This window comes from Mesoplodon densirostris, chromosome 14, assembly GCF_025265405.1.
Source record: "Mesoplodon densirostris isolate mMesDen1 chromosome 14, mMesDen1 primary haplotype, whole genome shotgun sequence".
Lineage (NCBI taxonomy): Eukaryota > Metazoa > Chordata > Mammalia > Artiodactyla > Ziphiidae > Mesoplodon > Mesoplodon densirostris.
In genome coordinates this window covers 72105423-72118851 of record NC_082674.1, presented here as the reverse complement: position 1 = coordinate 72118851, position 13429 = coordinate 72105423, and the positions used below count along the sequence as shown (strand labels likewise).

The 13429-nt window shown below is 39.6% G+C and overlaps 1 protein-coding gene across 2 annotated transcripts; it reads right to left on the bottom strand.

Annotated features, from left to right (window-relative positions):
• Positions 1-1870: 1870 nt before the first annotated feature.
• Positions 1871-13200, bottom strand: TXNDC9 (thioredoxin domain containing 9). 2 transcript variants are annotated; one of them, XM_060117179.1, is made up of 5 exons: positions 13070-13200; positions 10000-10218; positions 7981-8099; positions 5004-5258; positions 1871-2448 (listed from the first exon to the last, which is right to left on the bottom strand). In XM_060117179.1, exons 2-5 carry the CDS (start codon positions 10186-10188, stop codon positions 2331-2333), a joined length of 681 nt encoding a protein of 226 aa, XP_059973162.1. In that variant the 5' UTR covers positions 10189-10218; positions 13070-13200; the 3' UTR covers positions 1871-2330. The 2 variants fall into 2 exon arrangements, with proteins under 2 accessions (XP_059973162.1, XP_059973163.1); XM_060117180.1 differs by lacking the exon at positions 13070-13200 and adding an exon at positions 12800-13055.
• Positions 13201-13429: the final 229 nt, after the last annotated feature.

Here is a 13429-nt window from a genome sequence, read left to right as displayed (position 1 = left end):
TTTCATCAAATTTGAGATTTTTAGGCACTGTTTCTTGTAATAACTTTTCACTCGTTTCTCCTCTCTTTGTGGCACTTCCATGACATATGTGTTGATGTTCCATGTCTCTGAAGCTGTTTTTTTCCCCTTTTTCCTGTTCTTCTGATTGCATTATCTATATTGATTAATCCCCACATTGGCTTTCTACTGCAAAGCTACTGTTGAGTCCCTCTAATGAATCTTTCATTCAGTTATTATACTTTTTAAGTCCAGAGAGCTCCATTTGGTTCTTTAAAAATAATTTCTATCTCCATTAATATTCTTTGAGGGAATATTATCATACCTTCCTTTACCTTCAGCATGGTTTTAGTATGTGTATGTGTGTATGTATGTATATATATCTAGATGCTTTGAGGTTTTTGTCTGCTTCCAATAACTGGACCCACTCAAAGGCAATTAAAAAAATTTTTTTTATTGCTTTTCTCCCCACCATGTATGAGTCACACTTTCCTGTTTATTTGTAGATCTTATTTTTTTGGTTCAAAACTGGACATTTTACATAATAGCAGTTCTGGAGACTCACAGTCCCTTCTCCAGGGCTTGTTTGCTTATATGGTTAGTGACTTAGCTGGACCATTTTGGCTAAGTCCACTTACCCTGAATTGTATGGCCTCTGATGTTGCACTACGTCACCTGGGTATATGCAGTGTTGCTGACACCTCCCCTCAACCCCAAGGACAGTAGTTTTAGCAGGGCTCTCTTGCTGTTTCTTTCCCTGCCGTCCCTGTAAGAGTTCTAGTTAGTCTGTCTCCATTGTTATCACGCTGTGCCGTTAACACCCACTAATTTCTGGTGGACCTCTCTATTATTTGACAATGCCCTGGGACATAACTTGCCACACAGTTCTATCTAATTGAAGCTAGGTTTTTCGAGTTGCTGCGGTTTGTTCCAACTGTAGGGCTACTCTAAACTTCCTCTTTCATTCTCTGTTGAAATTCTCACTGGCCTTCCTTTCTGCTTGTTTTGCTAACCTGGAGATCCCAGGCTCCTCTTACTTCACCCCCAACCCCACCTGAAATCTCCTTTGTCTGCAGCAGCATCCTTATGCTTCAACTTCTCTCACTCTGTTCTAAATAAAGTCAGTCCCTTCAGGGAATGCTATGGAAGCTGTTTTTACAGCCCGTTTCTCCCACTGGGCAGAACCTCTGTGCTACTCCCTCAGCACTGGGGATAGGGAGAGTAGCTGGCTTTGCTAGTAGTCTGTAAGTAGAGCAGTGGGTGGTAGCCCTTGATCTTCTCTGCTTGCCTCTCCTTCCATGGAACCTCCACCCTAATCACTATTGCTCTAGTTTATGAGTATGCCAGGGCAACAGTGATTAGAAAACAGTATTCCTGGGGTAGATATTCTGTGCTACAAGTGGGGACTGGGTGGAGGAAGGAAGGCTCAGACCTCTTTAATACTGCTGCTTGGAACAGAGCTTCTGCAACACAGACCTTGGGGGAATGAGAGATGCTAGCAGTCTACTCCTCCTAGGGATAAATTGTAGGCCAAGACTGGGAGATGAGGGGAGGAAGGGTGCAGGGTCATGGTTCAAATACCACAGAGACTCACTATTCTTACCAAGATTGAGTATTTTCTTGGATAAATGTTTGTTTGCTGTGTGCTCTTATGACAATTTCCAGAGACTTTAATTTCTAAAAAAAAATTGACCAGTTATGATTGTTTCACTAGGGGTCTGTATGTCTCAGGTTGCCATTTCGAAAGTGCTTCTTGACTGTTTAATACATGTCTTAAAATACAAGCAATCAAGACCCTTTAAATAAGGCAGTATGTTCACAACCTGAAAAAGCTTTCTGTTGCCATCAGTTGACTCAACAACACCATGCAGCATACAGAATAAATACAGTTCTTTAATAGTTACTTAAATATATTCCAGAAGAGTGTTTCTAATCAATTACAAGTGCAGTCTGTTACACCAGTAAATGTTACTTGACCTCTTTATAAAGTAAATAATGCTAGGTAAGAATTAGTCCTGGAATAGTGTGCTGTATTTCTATTTCCAATCCAGTAGATTAAAAACACAATTGTGAATGGTATAAAAATGTAAGAATCATATTGTGATAAAACCAATCTCAAAAATAGAGAATCCAGACCCTACTCAGATATTTAGAACTCAGAAGTTTTCCTCAACTTAAACACAAACTCCACACAGAAAATATCACAGATGTTTTTCAATATGATGCAACTGCATAAAACTCTAGAATGTGACCATTAGGAGACGAATGTACTGAAATCAACAGAATTTAGAAAACACATCGAATTCTGAAGTCAGGAGACGATTTACAAAGAATTAATCATCATCAGAGTCAGAATCATATTTCTTTCCTCGAATAGTTTTCTTTTCCAGCTTTGTGAAGTTTGTTCCAAATTTCTTTTGGCTCTGAAATGGTGGCTCCGTTAAATTTCCACTAAAAAGAAAGCAAATTTGAAAAACACTTATTCTGTATGGTTTAGTACAGCTGGTATACTAAACTGCACAAAAACCTATCCTCACTGTAACATAATAGAGTAAAATTTTCTTTAAAATGTTGGTGTCAAGGAAGAGGTATATTATTTACACTGATAGTTAATAGTTTTAAACCTTATTATGTACTACTAAATGCTTTAGATCAGCGTTTTATTTTATCATTAATTACTGATTAACATTTCACGGGATGCACCAACAAAATTTCTGACTAAAAAGCATACAAGGAAATCAGTTATTTTTATCTGTTTTGGGTATGCTGAATCTGTATTAGATTCTCTCCTGAGAATGACACAGGAAAACCATGCTCTATTTTTGATAGCCTGTTATGACTGGTTTGATTCTATTTAACACCTTTTAATGCTTAGATCTCTATAGACATCAACAAAACTCATGGAATTCATTATCATTAACTCAGAATTAGAATGGAACTCTTTTCATGACGCCTCAAAATATTCCTAGCAGCTAGATCTTGGTTTTGAAATATCATTTGCCACTGAAAGGAACCATGGCATCTTGGAGAAAAAGCCAATTCCTATGGAGAGTATAACACGAGGCCCCCTAAAAGACCTTAAGTGCACCAGAAAGTGCTCAAAGAATTATGGGGATGTGTCAAAAGGACACAGAAGCCAGTATGAAAGGCTCTCACTGGCCAAATCTGAGGCAATCTGAGCTTCAAAGTAAACAATAACAGCAACAAACTATAACCCACTGAATAAAAGAATCTACAGCCCATTCTAATACAGATAAATGAAGAAGTAAGTTAATGTGGGGTCTGGAGAAGTTCTTCCTTAAATCACCAGTTGGCTTGGTAGACAACTGGTTAACCAGTGCACAGTTACCACCACCAGCAATGAGACAAACCATCATATATCTCCTGATATGGTACACTGAGAAGAAAGAATACAACATCACTTCCATAATATACCTGTGGAAAACATGCAGAATCTGAATCTAATTTTGAAACAAACTGGGAGATGCTCTATAAAATAACTAGTTTGTACTCTTCAAAAATGTTAAAGTATTGAAAAACAAAGGAGGGGAACAAGTTGCTACAGGTTAATGGAAATTGAAAATACATAGTAAGTACACAGAACCCATTTTTCCAGTATGGAGGACATTATTGGGACAATGGTGGAATTTGAATAAGGTCTGTAAACTATGTATTTTGTGTTTTAATAAATTGTACTGTGGTTGTATAAAATGTTCCTGTTCTTAGGAAATGCACACAGAAATATTTAGGAGTAAAGGGACAATATATCTACAACGTCCAATCAAATGGTTCTGAAAAAAAGTTTATATATATCTAGAAAGAGAACGATAAAGCAAATATAAAATGTTGAAAATTGAGGGACATGGGTGAATGATATACAAGAATTCAAGAATTCTTTGTACTAGTTTCCAACTTATTTAAAGTCTGAAATCACTTCAAAATAATTTTATTTAATATTAACATTTTACTTAATATTAAGAAAATAAAACCTAAAACTCCAAAATCAATCACTACAATGTAGGAATGATTTATGCATGTGGAGGAAAGATTCAGAGATAAAGGAGGAAGGGAAGTAAAAAGATGAGAGAACTTTCTACTTATCAAAAGGCACTCTGACTGGAATAACTGGAAAATTTTACCTGTTATTTTTGCAAATGAAAAACAGGCACAAAAGATAAGATGATATGCTCTGATTTGTGGAATTAGATAAATTATTTGTCTAGAGAAGTGGACAAAGAGATAAGTGGAAAATGGAAGTTGGATTTTATCAACAGATGGTTTTCTGAGACTGTTTCCCAGAGTAGTAATTTAAGCTAAGCATAGAGATGAGATTTTATATGTTTTATCAGATTCTACAAGTGATACAGGAATATCTACTTTCAAACATTAGATTTTTAATGTAAGTCATTATCAATTTGATTAATCTCGTTTAAATCAGGAAGGAGTCAATTCTTCTGGAGTGTCATTTTGGGTTTCCAGATTAACAGAGAATTAGATTCCATAGGATCTGTTAGTTTGAAAACTTTTATAGTCAGATGGACTCCAAGATCCAAGGTCAATTTTATTTATAACTCTGATTTTGCTGTAAGATCATGCTAATGTACACTTTAAGAAATATGCTTTTCCGGGGGCTTCCCTGGTGGCGCAGTGGTTGAGAGTCCGCCTGCCGATGCAGGGGACACGGGTTCGTGACCCGGTCCGGGAAGATCCCACATGCCGCGGAGCGGCTGGGCCTGTGAGCCATGGCCGTTGAGCCTGCACGTCCGGAGCCTGTGCTCTGCAACGGGAGAGGCCACAACAGGGAGAGGCCCGCGTACCGCCAAAAAAAATAATAATAAATAAAAAAACTTAAAAAAAAAAAAAAGAAATATGCTTTTCCTTTGTGAAAATTTTTCTACATCTCAGCTTAAAGATCTTAGTTCCATAAAATAAATATTAACATAAATTCTCTAAAAAATCAACTGGATATGTGAATTAATATAAATTGATAGTTTACTAAAAGTTACCTGTAATTGAGAATATCAGAACAACCCAGCCTCCATTCTAAAGTTTCTGTGGTGAAGTCATCTGTATTTCCTAGGTCAGAAAATCCAACAACAAAATCTTGTGTTTTTCCATCTTTCACCAGTGCTAGCGTGGGAATGACTTTGATATGCAGTCTCTCACAAAGGAAAGGTGCTTTTTCCACATTCAGCTTCAAAAATTTGGTCTCAAGATGTTTCTTGGACAGTATCACCAAATGTCTGTCTAGTATTTTACACCTATAGATAACAACACATAGAAAATCAAAAGCTAAAAACAACAGATTTCTTTTTCAAAATAAATATTAAGGCACATCTAAGTTTTTAGTTTTTCTGAATCTCAAAATTTGGCAGCCAATCTATGCTTCTATCAGATAACCTCATTTCCATTTCATAGGTTAGGTACCTCTTTTTCTACCTCTCATATCATATTCTAGAAAGTCAGATCTCCCTTAACGATACTTATAAAAAATGAAGTATTCAACTTATGCCTTAAGTGGTTCACAAAGTTGTCATGTTCATGGTTAAGAATAAAAAATTGTCATTTCCCTTATGCATGTTTCCTGGCATCTCATAGGTGACAAATCTGAACTTGACAGAACTGGGAAGACAGTTCTCAGAATTAGAAATGATCATGTGGTGCCATATTTGGAAGTCACTAAGACTGAATGGTGTCACTGAGAAGGAACCCTTCCAACTGTGCAACTCTGTTAGTGAGAAGCATATCAAGGTTAAGGGCTACAAACATGGTCATTACGGTTCTAAAGAAATGAAAAATACCAGCAGTAACCTTTATTAAGCCACCTGAAAAGTGGAAAGCGATATTTTCTTTAAATTATATTTTACACTGGCCAACCCTCTAGTGTTTCTGAAAGACTACTGTAATAATCTTTTGAGCAGTAGTTCTTACCCAGAGGTGATTATTACAGTCAACTTTTAAAATATGCAAATGAATCAAAATTCTCTGGGAGTTGAGCTGAGAAACATGCAAGTGATTCTCATGCCCAGCAAAGTTTGAGAACTACTGCTTTCGATGACTAAGACACTGAATGCTTCATAGCTGGTTTTACTAGTAGGCTTTTTGGGTACTTCTTGGTATAGTTTTTCCTGAGTTAGGTTTGGGTCCACGGAGTTTCTTATAACCTTGATGCATCATCACCTCTGAGTGATTCTTTTTATATATCACCCACGTACTGCAGCAATGGGATTTTAGTGAAAAATGGTAGGGGAATAAGTGGTTTTTGAATGAAGTTCCAAACAAGTGACAAATCATTTTGAGAAATAAGTTCTTGAAGATTTGTACAAAAATCAACTCCATTGTTTTACTGGAGTAATACAGTAAAACAGTATACATAATACATTAATACAGTAATACAGTAAAATCTATTTTAAATAGGTCTGTGTCCCACTTGGCAATTAATCCATTTTTAAAAAATCTAGTAGTAGTAGTTATGGTGTAGTTAAAACAGCATTAGGCTTAAAACCTGGGTTCAAATCCTCTTTTATCATTTAGTAGCTGAGTGACATTAGGTAGGTCACTTAATCTCTCCAAGTCTTTGGTTTCCACGCATGAAGCACAGGAATTATACGTACTTACCTCAAACAGTGATAAATACTCCAGGATTTTATACAACATGAAGTATCTAGCGTACTATGTGCTAGAAACTTTGATATCTACCTATCTATATCTCTATCACCTCATTTCAATCTTGACTTCTCAGTTCTGTTTTAAGGTAAGTACTGCTGGTGCTGCATTGTTTATAAATCCATCAAGTATACTTACTGAGTACCTACTATATGTAGTCAATGCTGCTCTATGGCTAGGAACCCAGAGCACAGTGGGCCACGACACAAAGGCAAACCCTCTGCCTTCACAAAACTTACAATCTAGTGGGCAGAGACATCTAATAAATAAGTGGACAAATATATTCAATCTTCTATTTACCTTCCTAATCCCTTTCCCACTTTCCCTTATAGGAGATTTCATCATCTCAGTTATTTTCTCTCATCTTTATTTTCTTAGTCAACATATCCCAGGCAATCAGTCCCTGAAAGGTGTTAACTAATAGCCACGTTGTTGGGTGATGAGGCAAAGACAAGGGCCAGGCAGGCTATGGAAATGCGAGAAGAGGGCAGGGCTGGGATCCCAGGGAATAACAGAGACTCTGCATTGGAGTGTGTGTCTAAGGGGGGCAGGAGCTACTCAGCATCAGTGAATTGCTTTCATACAATTCTAGGTCTGTTATCAAGTTATCTGATACTTAAAAAAAAAAATTCTACAATCTGATTAGTTGCCAACATTTAAAAGTTTTTTTGCCAACACTTAAATGTTGGCAAGTATTCACATTTGGGGGCTAAAAAAAAAAGGCTTGAGTCCTCTGGTTTAAGATATAACCTCTTCTGGGGCTATTTTCACTTTGAGGGATCTGCCTCCAAAGAGAGGTTGGCAGACCTGGGTTTGTCTAATAGAAATCACTTTATTGTCCTTCCAGCCATGCCTGGTGCCCCAACTCTGCTTCAGGTGAAAGGCTTGATCAAGCCACTGTCTCCCGGTGAATTGCAAGTTGAGAAGAAGTGACTGAATTCAAAGCTGGTGTTCAGGTGTTGGCCCCATTTCCAACACTGTGGCTGTATCATAAAAGTAGGGACAGAAGTAGAATTCTTTTGGCATTGATAAAAAAATTAAAGTGCTCATTTCTAAGATGTTTAAAAATTAGCTAGTGAAAATGTAGTTCAGGAAATAGCCATTTCTATGGAAATACTGATCTTCTATAATTTGTACTTTTGTATGTCACTGGTTTTTAAGTTAATCTTTAATGATTGCTTAACTTTAATTCTAGTATAAAGAGACAACTTAGGGATTACTTCCTTTTATATTTTTCTTAATTCTCTATGAAGTCAGTGTATCTCTATTCAACAATCTCATCATGTTCAAGAACAGTCACTGAGCGAAACAAATTACCTCAATGTGGAGTCTCTGTAGAAATGGCAAACCACTTTTTTACTCTCCTTGACTTCTTGGAAAAAGTCTCTCTCACTAGGGATTTCTCTGTATTCCCCATGTCCTTTTGAAAGCCATTCCTGATTTGGAGAAAAGGGAAAATATCACACATTTGAAATACCTCTTTCAATATCACTTTATATTTTATGTCCAAACCACTATAATATTTTGTAATCAAGCTGATTTTATCTTAGAAATGAATTCCTTTCGGTGATGTACTTTCCTATGTTGCTAGTGTCAATGCAAATACAGTCTGTGGGCCATGACTATCTCCACAGCATGGCTCATATTTAAGATGATTATCCATCTTGGTAACTTAAAACATATGTTTTCTTAGAACTTCAAAGGTAAAAATTTAGACTACAAAGAGACTTAGAATGTAACCATCTACTTAATTTCCTTGCACTGAAACTATTAAAATCAGAAGCATTTGATCCAAGTTACTACATAGCTTTAAAAAATAATGCTTGTGAGATAAAGCCAATCCGTCTTTGGGGAGGGGGCAGGTACTGCAGCTCTGAAGCTCGGGAGCCCTGTATGCTTTTGATGACTAACTCAGAGACAGCAAACCTCTTCTGTACTGGCCACCAATGGGTAGTATCCTGGGAAGAAAAAGATGTTTGTCTCCACATAGTGTCCAGAAACAAAGATCCCGCAAGTCACCTAATCCAACTCCCCAAATCAATAAATCAACCCTTATCATCCATGTCGGACAGACATTTCAGCTTCTTGAACCTTTCCTGTGGCAGGAAGCTGGTCCCCTCAACTGGAAGCTTGTTTCCTTTCTCAGGAGCTGGTTTTAATAAAAGGGAGGACTGGACGTGCAGGCAGAAGGCATGGGCTTGAATCACTGCTCTACCACTTATCAGGCTATGAACTGTAATAACCTTTCTGAGTCTCACTTTCCTCACCTGTAATGTGGAGATCATAAAGTAACTATCTCATTGAGTTACTGTGAATGGACAATGTGAAAATAACTACAACAGTGTCTGGCGGGTGTGCTTAAAAAGCATTTGTATATGTACTCTCTATTCTTAGAAAAGTCTTCTCACACTGAATCACAGTATACCCAGAACAGTGGGCTGTGGATCCCAGCTTGGACCTCAGATAAGAAACAGAAATTCTAATCTCCTTCACGTCAGCCCTTCAAATATCCTGCATCGCCTATGTCCTGCCTGCTTCACACTGAACATTTCCATTTGCTTTTGACTTTCTCATATGAAATGACTTCTAGACTTCTTCGTCTTCTGGCTGTCCTCCTCTGAACAGTCTTCCAGAAGTGGTCCACCTAGAAAGGGGCAGGAGTGCCATCCCTGGCCTTACACTAACACAGCCGAGATTGCGTCACCAGTTTTGGTATCTATACATTTCATGCTGGCGTACACTGAGCTGAGACCTACCGGAGGCCCTGATATTTTTCTCATTTCTTTGGTAAAGCTTCCATAAAGAGTTTCAACTCTCAAATACACTCCTTAATGACGCATTTGCTTTGCGCACAGCTAAGTTATGACAGGCTTTCTCATAACTCCACCTGAAAGGGAACCCACTGATCCCTATTCCTCCCAGGGTTCTTCCTCATCCACTCTCTCAACCACACAAATCTGAGCTCGGAAGATGATCCTGGGCACGTGTTTCTTGTACTTGACTGTGGATTAATATACTGATCAGGCTAATTCTGAATGTGTCTTTTTTTTATGGCTCACAGGCCCAGCCGCTCTGCGGCATGTGGAATCTTCCCAGACTGGGGCACGAACCCATGTCCCCTGCATCGGCAGGCGGACTCTCAACCACTGCACCACCAGGGAAGCCCTGAATGTGTCTTTAAAACTAATCTTTTTTCTGGGCAAATTTTTAATGGCATTAGGTACTTTGAGGTCAAACCACCCTAAAAACTACAAGTGACTACTGCAGCACAGGTATATATAAGTTGTTAGAAGCATACTGTTAGAGCAATTTCAGAAAGCAGGGCAGAGAGGTTACTTGTTTCTGCTGTTGAGCTTTCTTCAGTGCCTTGAGTCTCTTTTCTTTGAGGTGTTCCAATTCATCCTCATCCATCTGATCCAGTTTCTGAATTTCTGAATCCAAATGTTCTTCCACTTGTTTGGTGGTCTGAAGCAACTGATTCTCTAGGACTTTTGAAAACATTTCAACAGGTGCATTCGCTTCCATTCTTCTAAATGGTACAGTTCAGCCTTGATGCTGAGGAGAAGGTTTACAAAGTTAGAGAAAAAAAATAAGACAGTTTTCTCTTAGTTTCAAAAATGCTAGCAAGTATATCATTTGTAGTCCACAAAGTGTTCTGCTGACAGCCAAGCACGTCATGTTAAGAATTTTTATTTAATGTTTTAAAATTTAATTTTCAATGGATTATAGTTACACTACTCAAAAACGATTTAGACCAAAGTTTAGGTGCTTTTGATTTAGTTTGTGTTTTACTACCCTAAAGCAAAGACAAATCTTTAAGACCATCGCCAGACCAGAAAGAAATGAATGACGAAATTAAACCTAGTGCTGTATACTGACAGTGTTCTTTACTGACAGTGTTCTTTACCAAAGAAAAAAGGAAGAAAAGCAGAAATGACTGTGAACAAGATAAAGTTTAACTGCAGTGAGGTTTTACACACACATACACACACCAAACTTTGCTTCAACATAGAGCAGAGTTGAGCAAAGACATATTTTTCATCTCTGCCTAAATGATTTTCGTTTAACTCTGAAGAGAGTTCATTACAACTTATGTAAAGAACTCTGCCTGATGTTCCCTAAGCTTTAGTTTCCATTCCTGTTCTCCCATTACCTATTAAGGTCTATGAGGCCACAAGATTGATACTGGTATTGATTTACTGACACTCAGTGTTCTTAACTTTGAGGTCAAACAATATAACACTACAAATAATTAAAAAAATATTGATTTTTTCCCATCAATCCTCTATGTAAGATAAGAGTTTAAAAATAGAATCTAGGGACTTCCCTGGTGGGCCAGTGGCAAAGAAACCAACTCCCAATGCAGGGGACGTGGGTTCGATCCCTGGTCGAGGAACTAAGATCCCACATGCTGCGGGGCAACTAAGCCCTCGAGTCGCAACTACTGAGCCTACACGCCTCAACCAGACAGCCTGTGTGCCACAAACTATAAAGCCCACATGCTCTGGAGCCTGAGCGCCACAACTAGAGAAAAGGCTGTGCTGCAGTGAAGAGCCCGCATGCCACAATGAAAGATGCGGCATGTTGCAACTACTAAGACCTAACACAGCCATAAATAAATAAAATAATATTTAAAAAATAGAATCTAATTCAGATTAGAAAGGAAGATCTCTCTCAATTATATATTTATTTTATATTGGCATATAGTTGATTTATAATGTTAATTTCAGGTATACAGCAAAGTTATTCACTTATACATATACATGTATCCTTTTCCAAATTCTTTTCCCATTTAAGTTACTACGAATATTGAGTAGAGTTCCCTTTATCTATTTCAATTACATATTTTAGAAGAAATGTATTATTGTTGCTGGTAGAAAATCAAATGTTTTATGGGTACCCCTGAATTTCAATTTATAATTTGCTTATCAAAGCAGGAGGCTGTTGCATCTCAATTAGTTATGTGATACATTTGCAACCACTACTGAAGCACTTTCAAAAATCTGAATAAACTTGTGAGCTTATTCACCCAGCTTCATACACGCAGCCTGGCCCACCAGACCCTCTATAAATGCTGAAGTGAAGAGAAATAGTCTTCTTGCAAACTTCGCTTCTGATTCCATTTTTCTACACATGAAAAGAAGCTTTTGAAAAGCACACTGGGGACTTCCCTGGTGGCGCAGTAGTTAAGAATCCACCTTCCAATGCAGGGGACATGGGTTGGATCCCTGGTCGGGGAAGATCCCATATGCCTCGCAGCAACTAAGCCTGTGCGCCACAACTACTGAGCCTGCGCTCTGGAGCCCACATACTACAATTACTGAAGCCTGCGTGCCTAGAGCCCGTGCTCCGCAACAAGAGAAGCCACCGCAGTGAGAAGCCCATGCCCCGCAACGAAGAGTAGCCCCCGCTCGCCGGGACTAGAGAAACTCTGCATGCAGCAACGAAGACCAAACGCATAAATAAACTTAAAAAAAAGCATACTCGATTTCACCTTGTATTCCTGGAGCTAGCAGTGCTGAGAACACTGCAGATGCACAAAAAATGTTTGTCAACTGTTGAAGGAACATGCGCGTAGCTTTTGTTCAAATTATCGTTAAGTTTCAAAAGTATTTCCGGGTTTAAAAAAAAACCAATAAATAAAACCAAAATGTAACTTCCTCATAAACGCTATAAAATTTTAAAGGAGTATTTAAAATTGAAAGAAGTATTTCAAATGTAGCAAGTGAATTTCACACTCCCTACCTCCCAAGAAAAACGTAAGGCTGTGACTCAGGATTGGGGCCGGATGAGGCAGAAAACTCGACATTAAACATTGACTTGCATGTCAGACCCTGTTCTTTACCAGGGGCGTAGCGGTTGCTTATCCCTGGAGGTTTATAGGCTGAGCTCAGAATTCAAGTCTTGGATAACTGGGAGGAGAAACGATTAACAAGGGCTGCTCTGGGGACAGGTGGTGCTACCGCATTCAGAAAGGGGGAAAGGAGATGGTGCAGGTATTCTGGGAACTTGATTCTCCAAACAAGCTTCTTTTTTTCAGTTCAACTGAATGGTGGGCAGGGACTTGTCTTCAAATTACCTAACCATTTCCTTGATCCCCCGGCATGCACCCGCCAAAACAACCATGGGGCCTCACCCTTAACTGCACGCCAGCCGCTTCCCAAAAGTACCCTCGCCACTCCCTGCGCCCCCGGAGACAGATGAGGGCAGAGTTGAGGTGGTCCCGGCTTCTACGCCTCCCGGGGCGCATGCGCCAAAGCTTCCTCCGCGGCGCGGACACCCTCGCCCGAGCCGCGCCCTTCCCCCGCCCAGGCAGGAGGCTGAGCAGCCGGGTGTCCATTAGCACCGAGGTGCATGGCCGGCTTTTTCACACCACTCTCTGCCTCACTTGAGCTCTCGGTGATACCTGAGAAGTGAGGAACCAGCTTCTCCAGAAGAGCAATCCACTCGGGCTTCAAGCTCGTAGCAGCGGCGGGGTGCTGCGAAGCGACCGTCACTTCCGCCTCCTCATTGGCCGCGGCTCTCACGCGATACAATCTGCGACGCCCCAGGAAGTGGAGGGGGGAAGGGAGGGGATGTGCGTGCGGTGAGCGCTTCTGCGCGTGCGCTCCTCCCCCACCCTCCCCCGCCCCACCGCCCGGAACCGAGGTGGCCCAACCTCTCCCTCCGTCCGTGTAAACAGCCCAGAGAGCGAGGGAGCGAAGTATGCTGGAGTTTGTAGTTTCTTAGTGCTCAGCCTGGAGTTGACGTTCTTACGCTCTGACAT

Coding starts and splice junctions, on each gene's coding strand:
- TXNDC9 (XM_060117179.1), bottom strand. CDS start 10,188: ATGGAAGCGAATGCACCTGTTGAAATGTTTTCAAAAGTCCTAGAGAAT. Junction 8,100..9,999: donor AAGCTCAACAGCAGAAACAA/GTAACCTCTCTG, acceptor TCTCCAAATCAG/GAATGGCTTTCAAAAGGACA. Junction 5,259..7,980: donor TACAGAGACTCCACATTGAG/GTAATTTGTTTC, acceptor TGTTATCTATAG/GTGTAAAATACTAGACAGAC.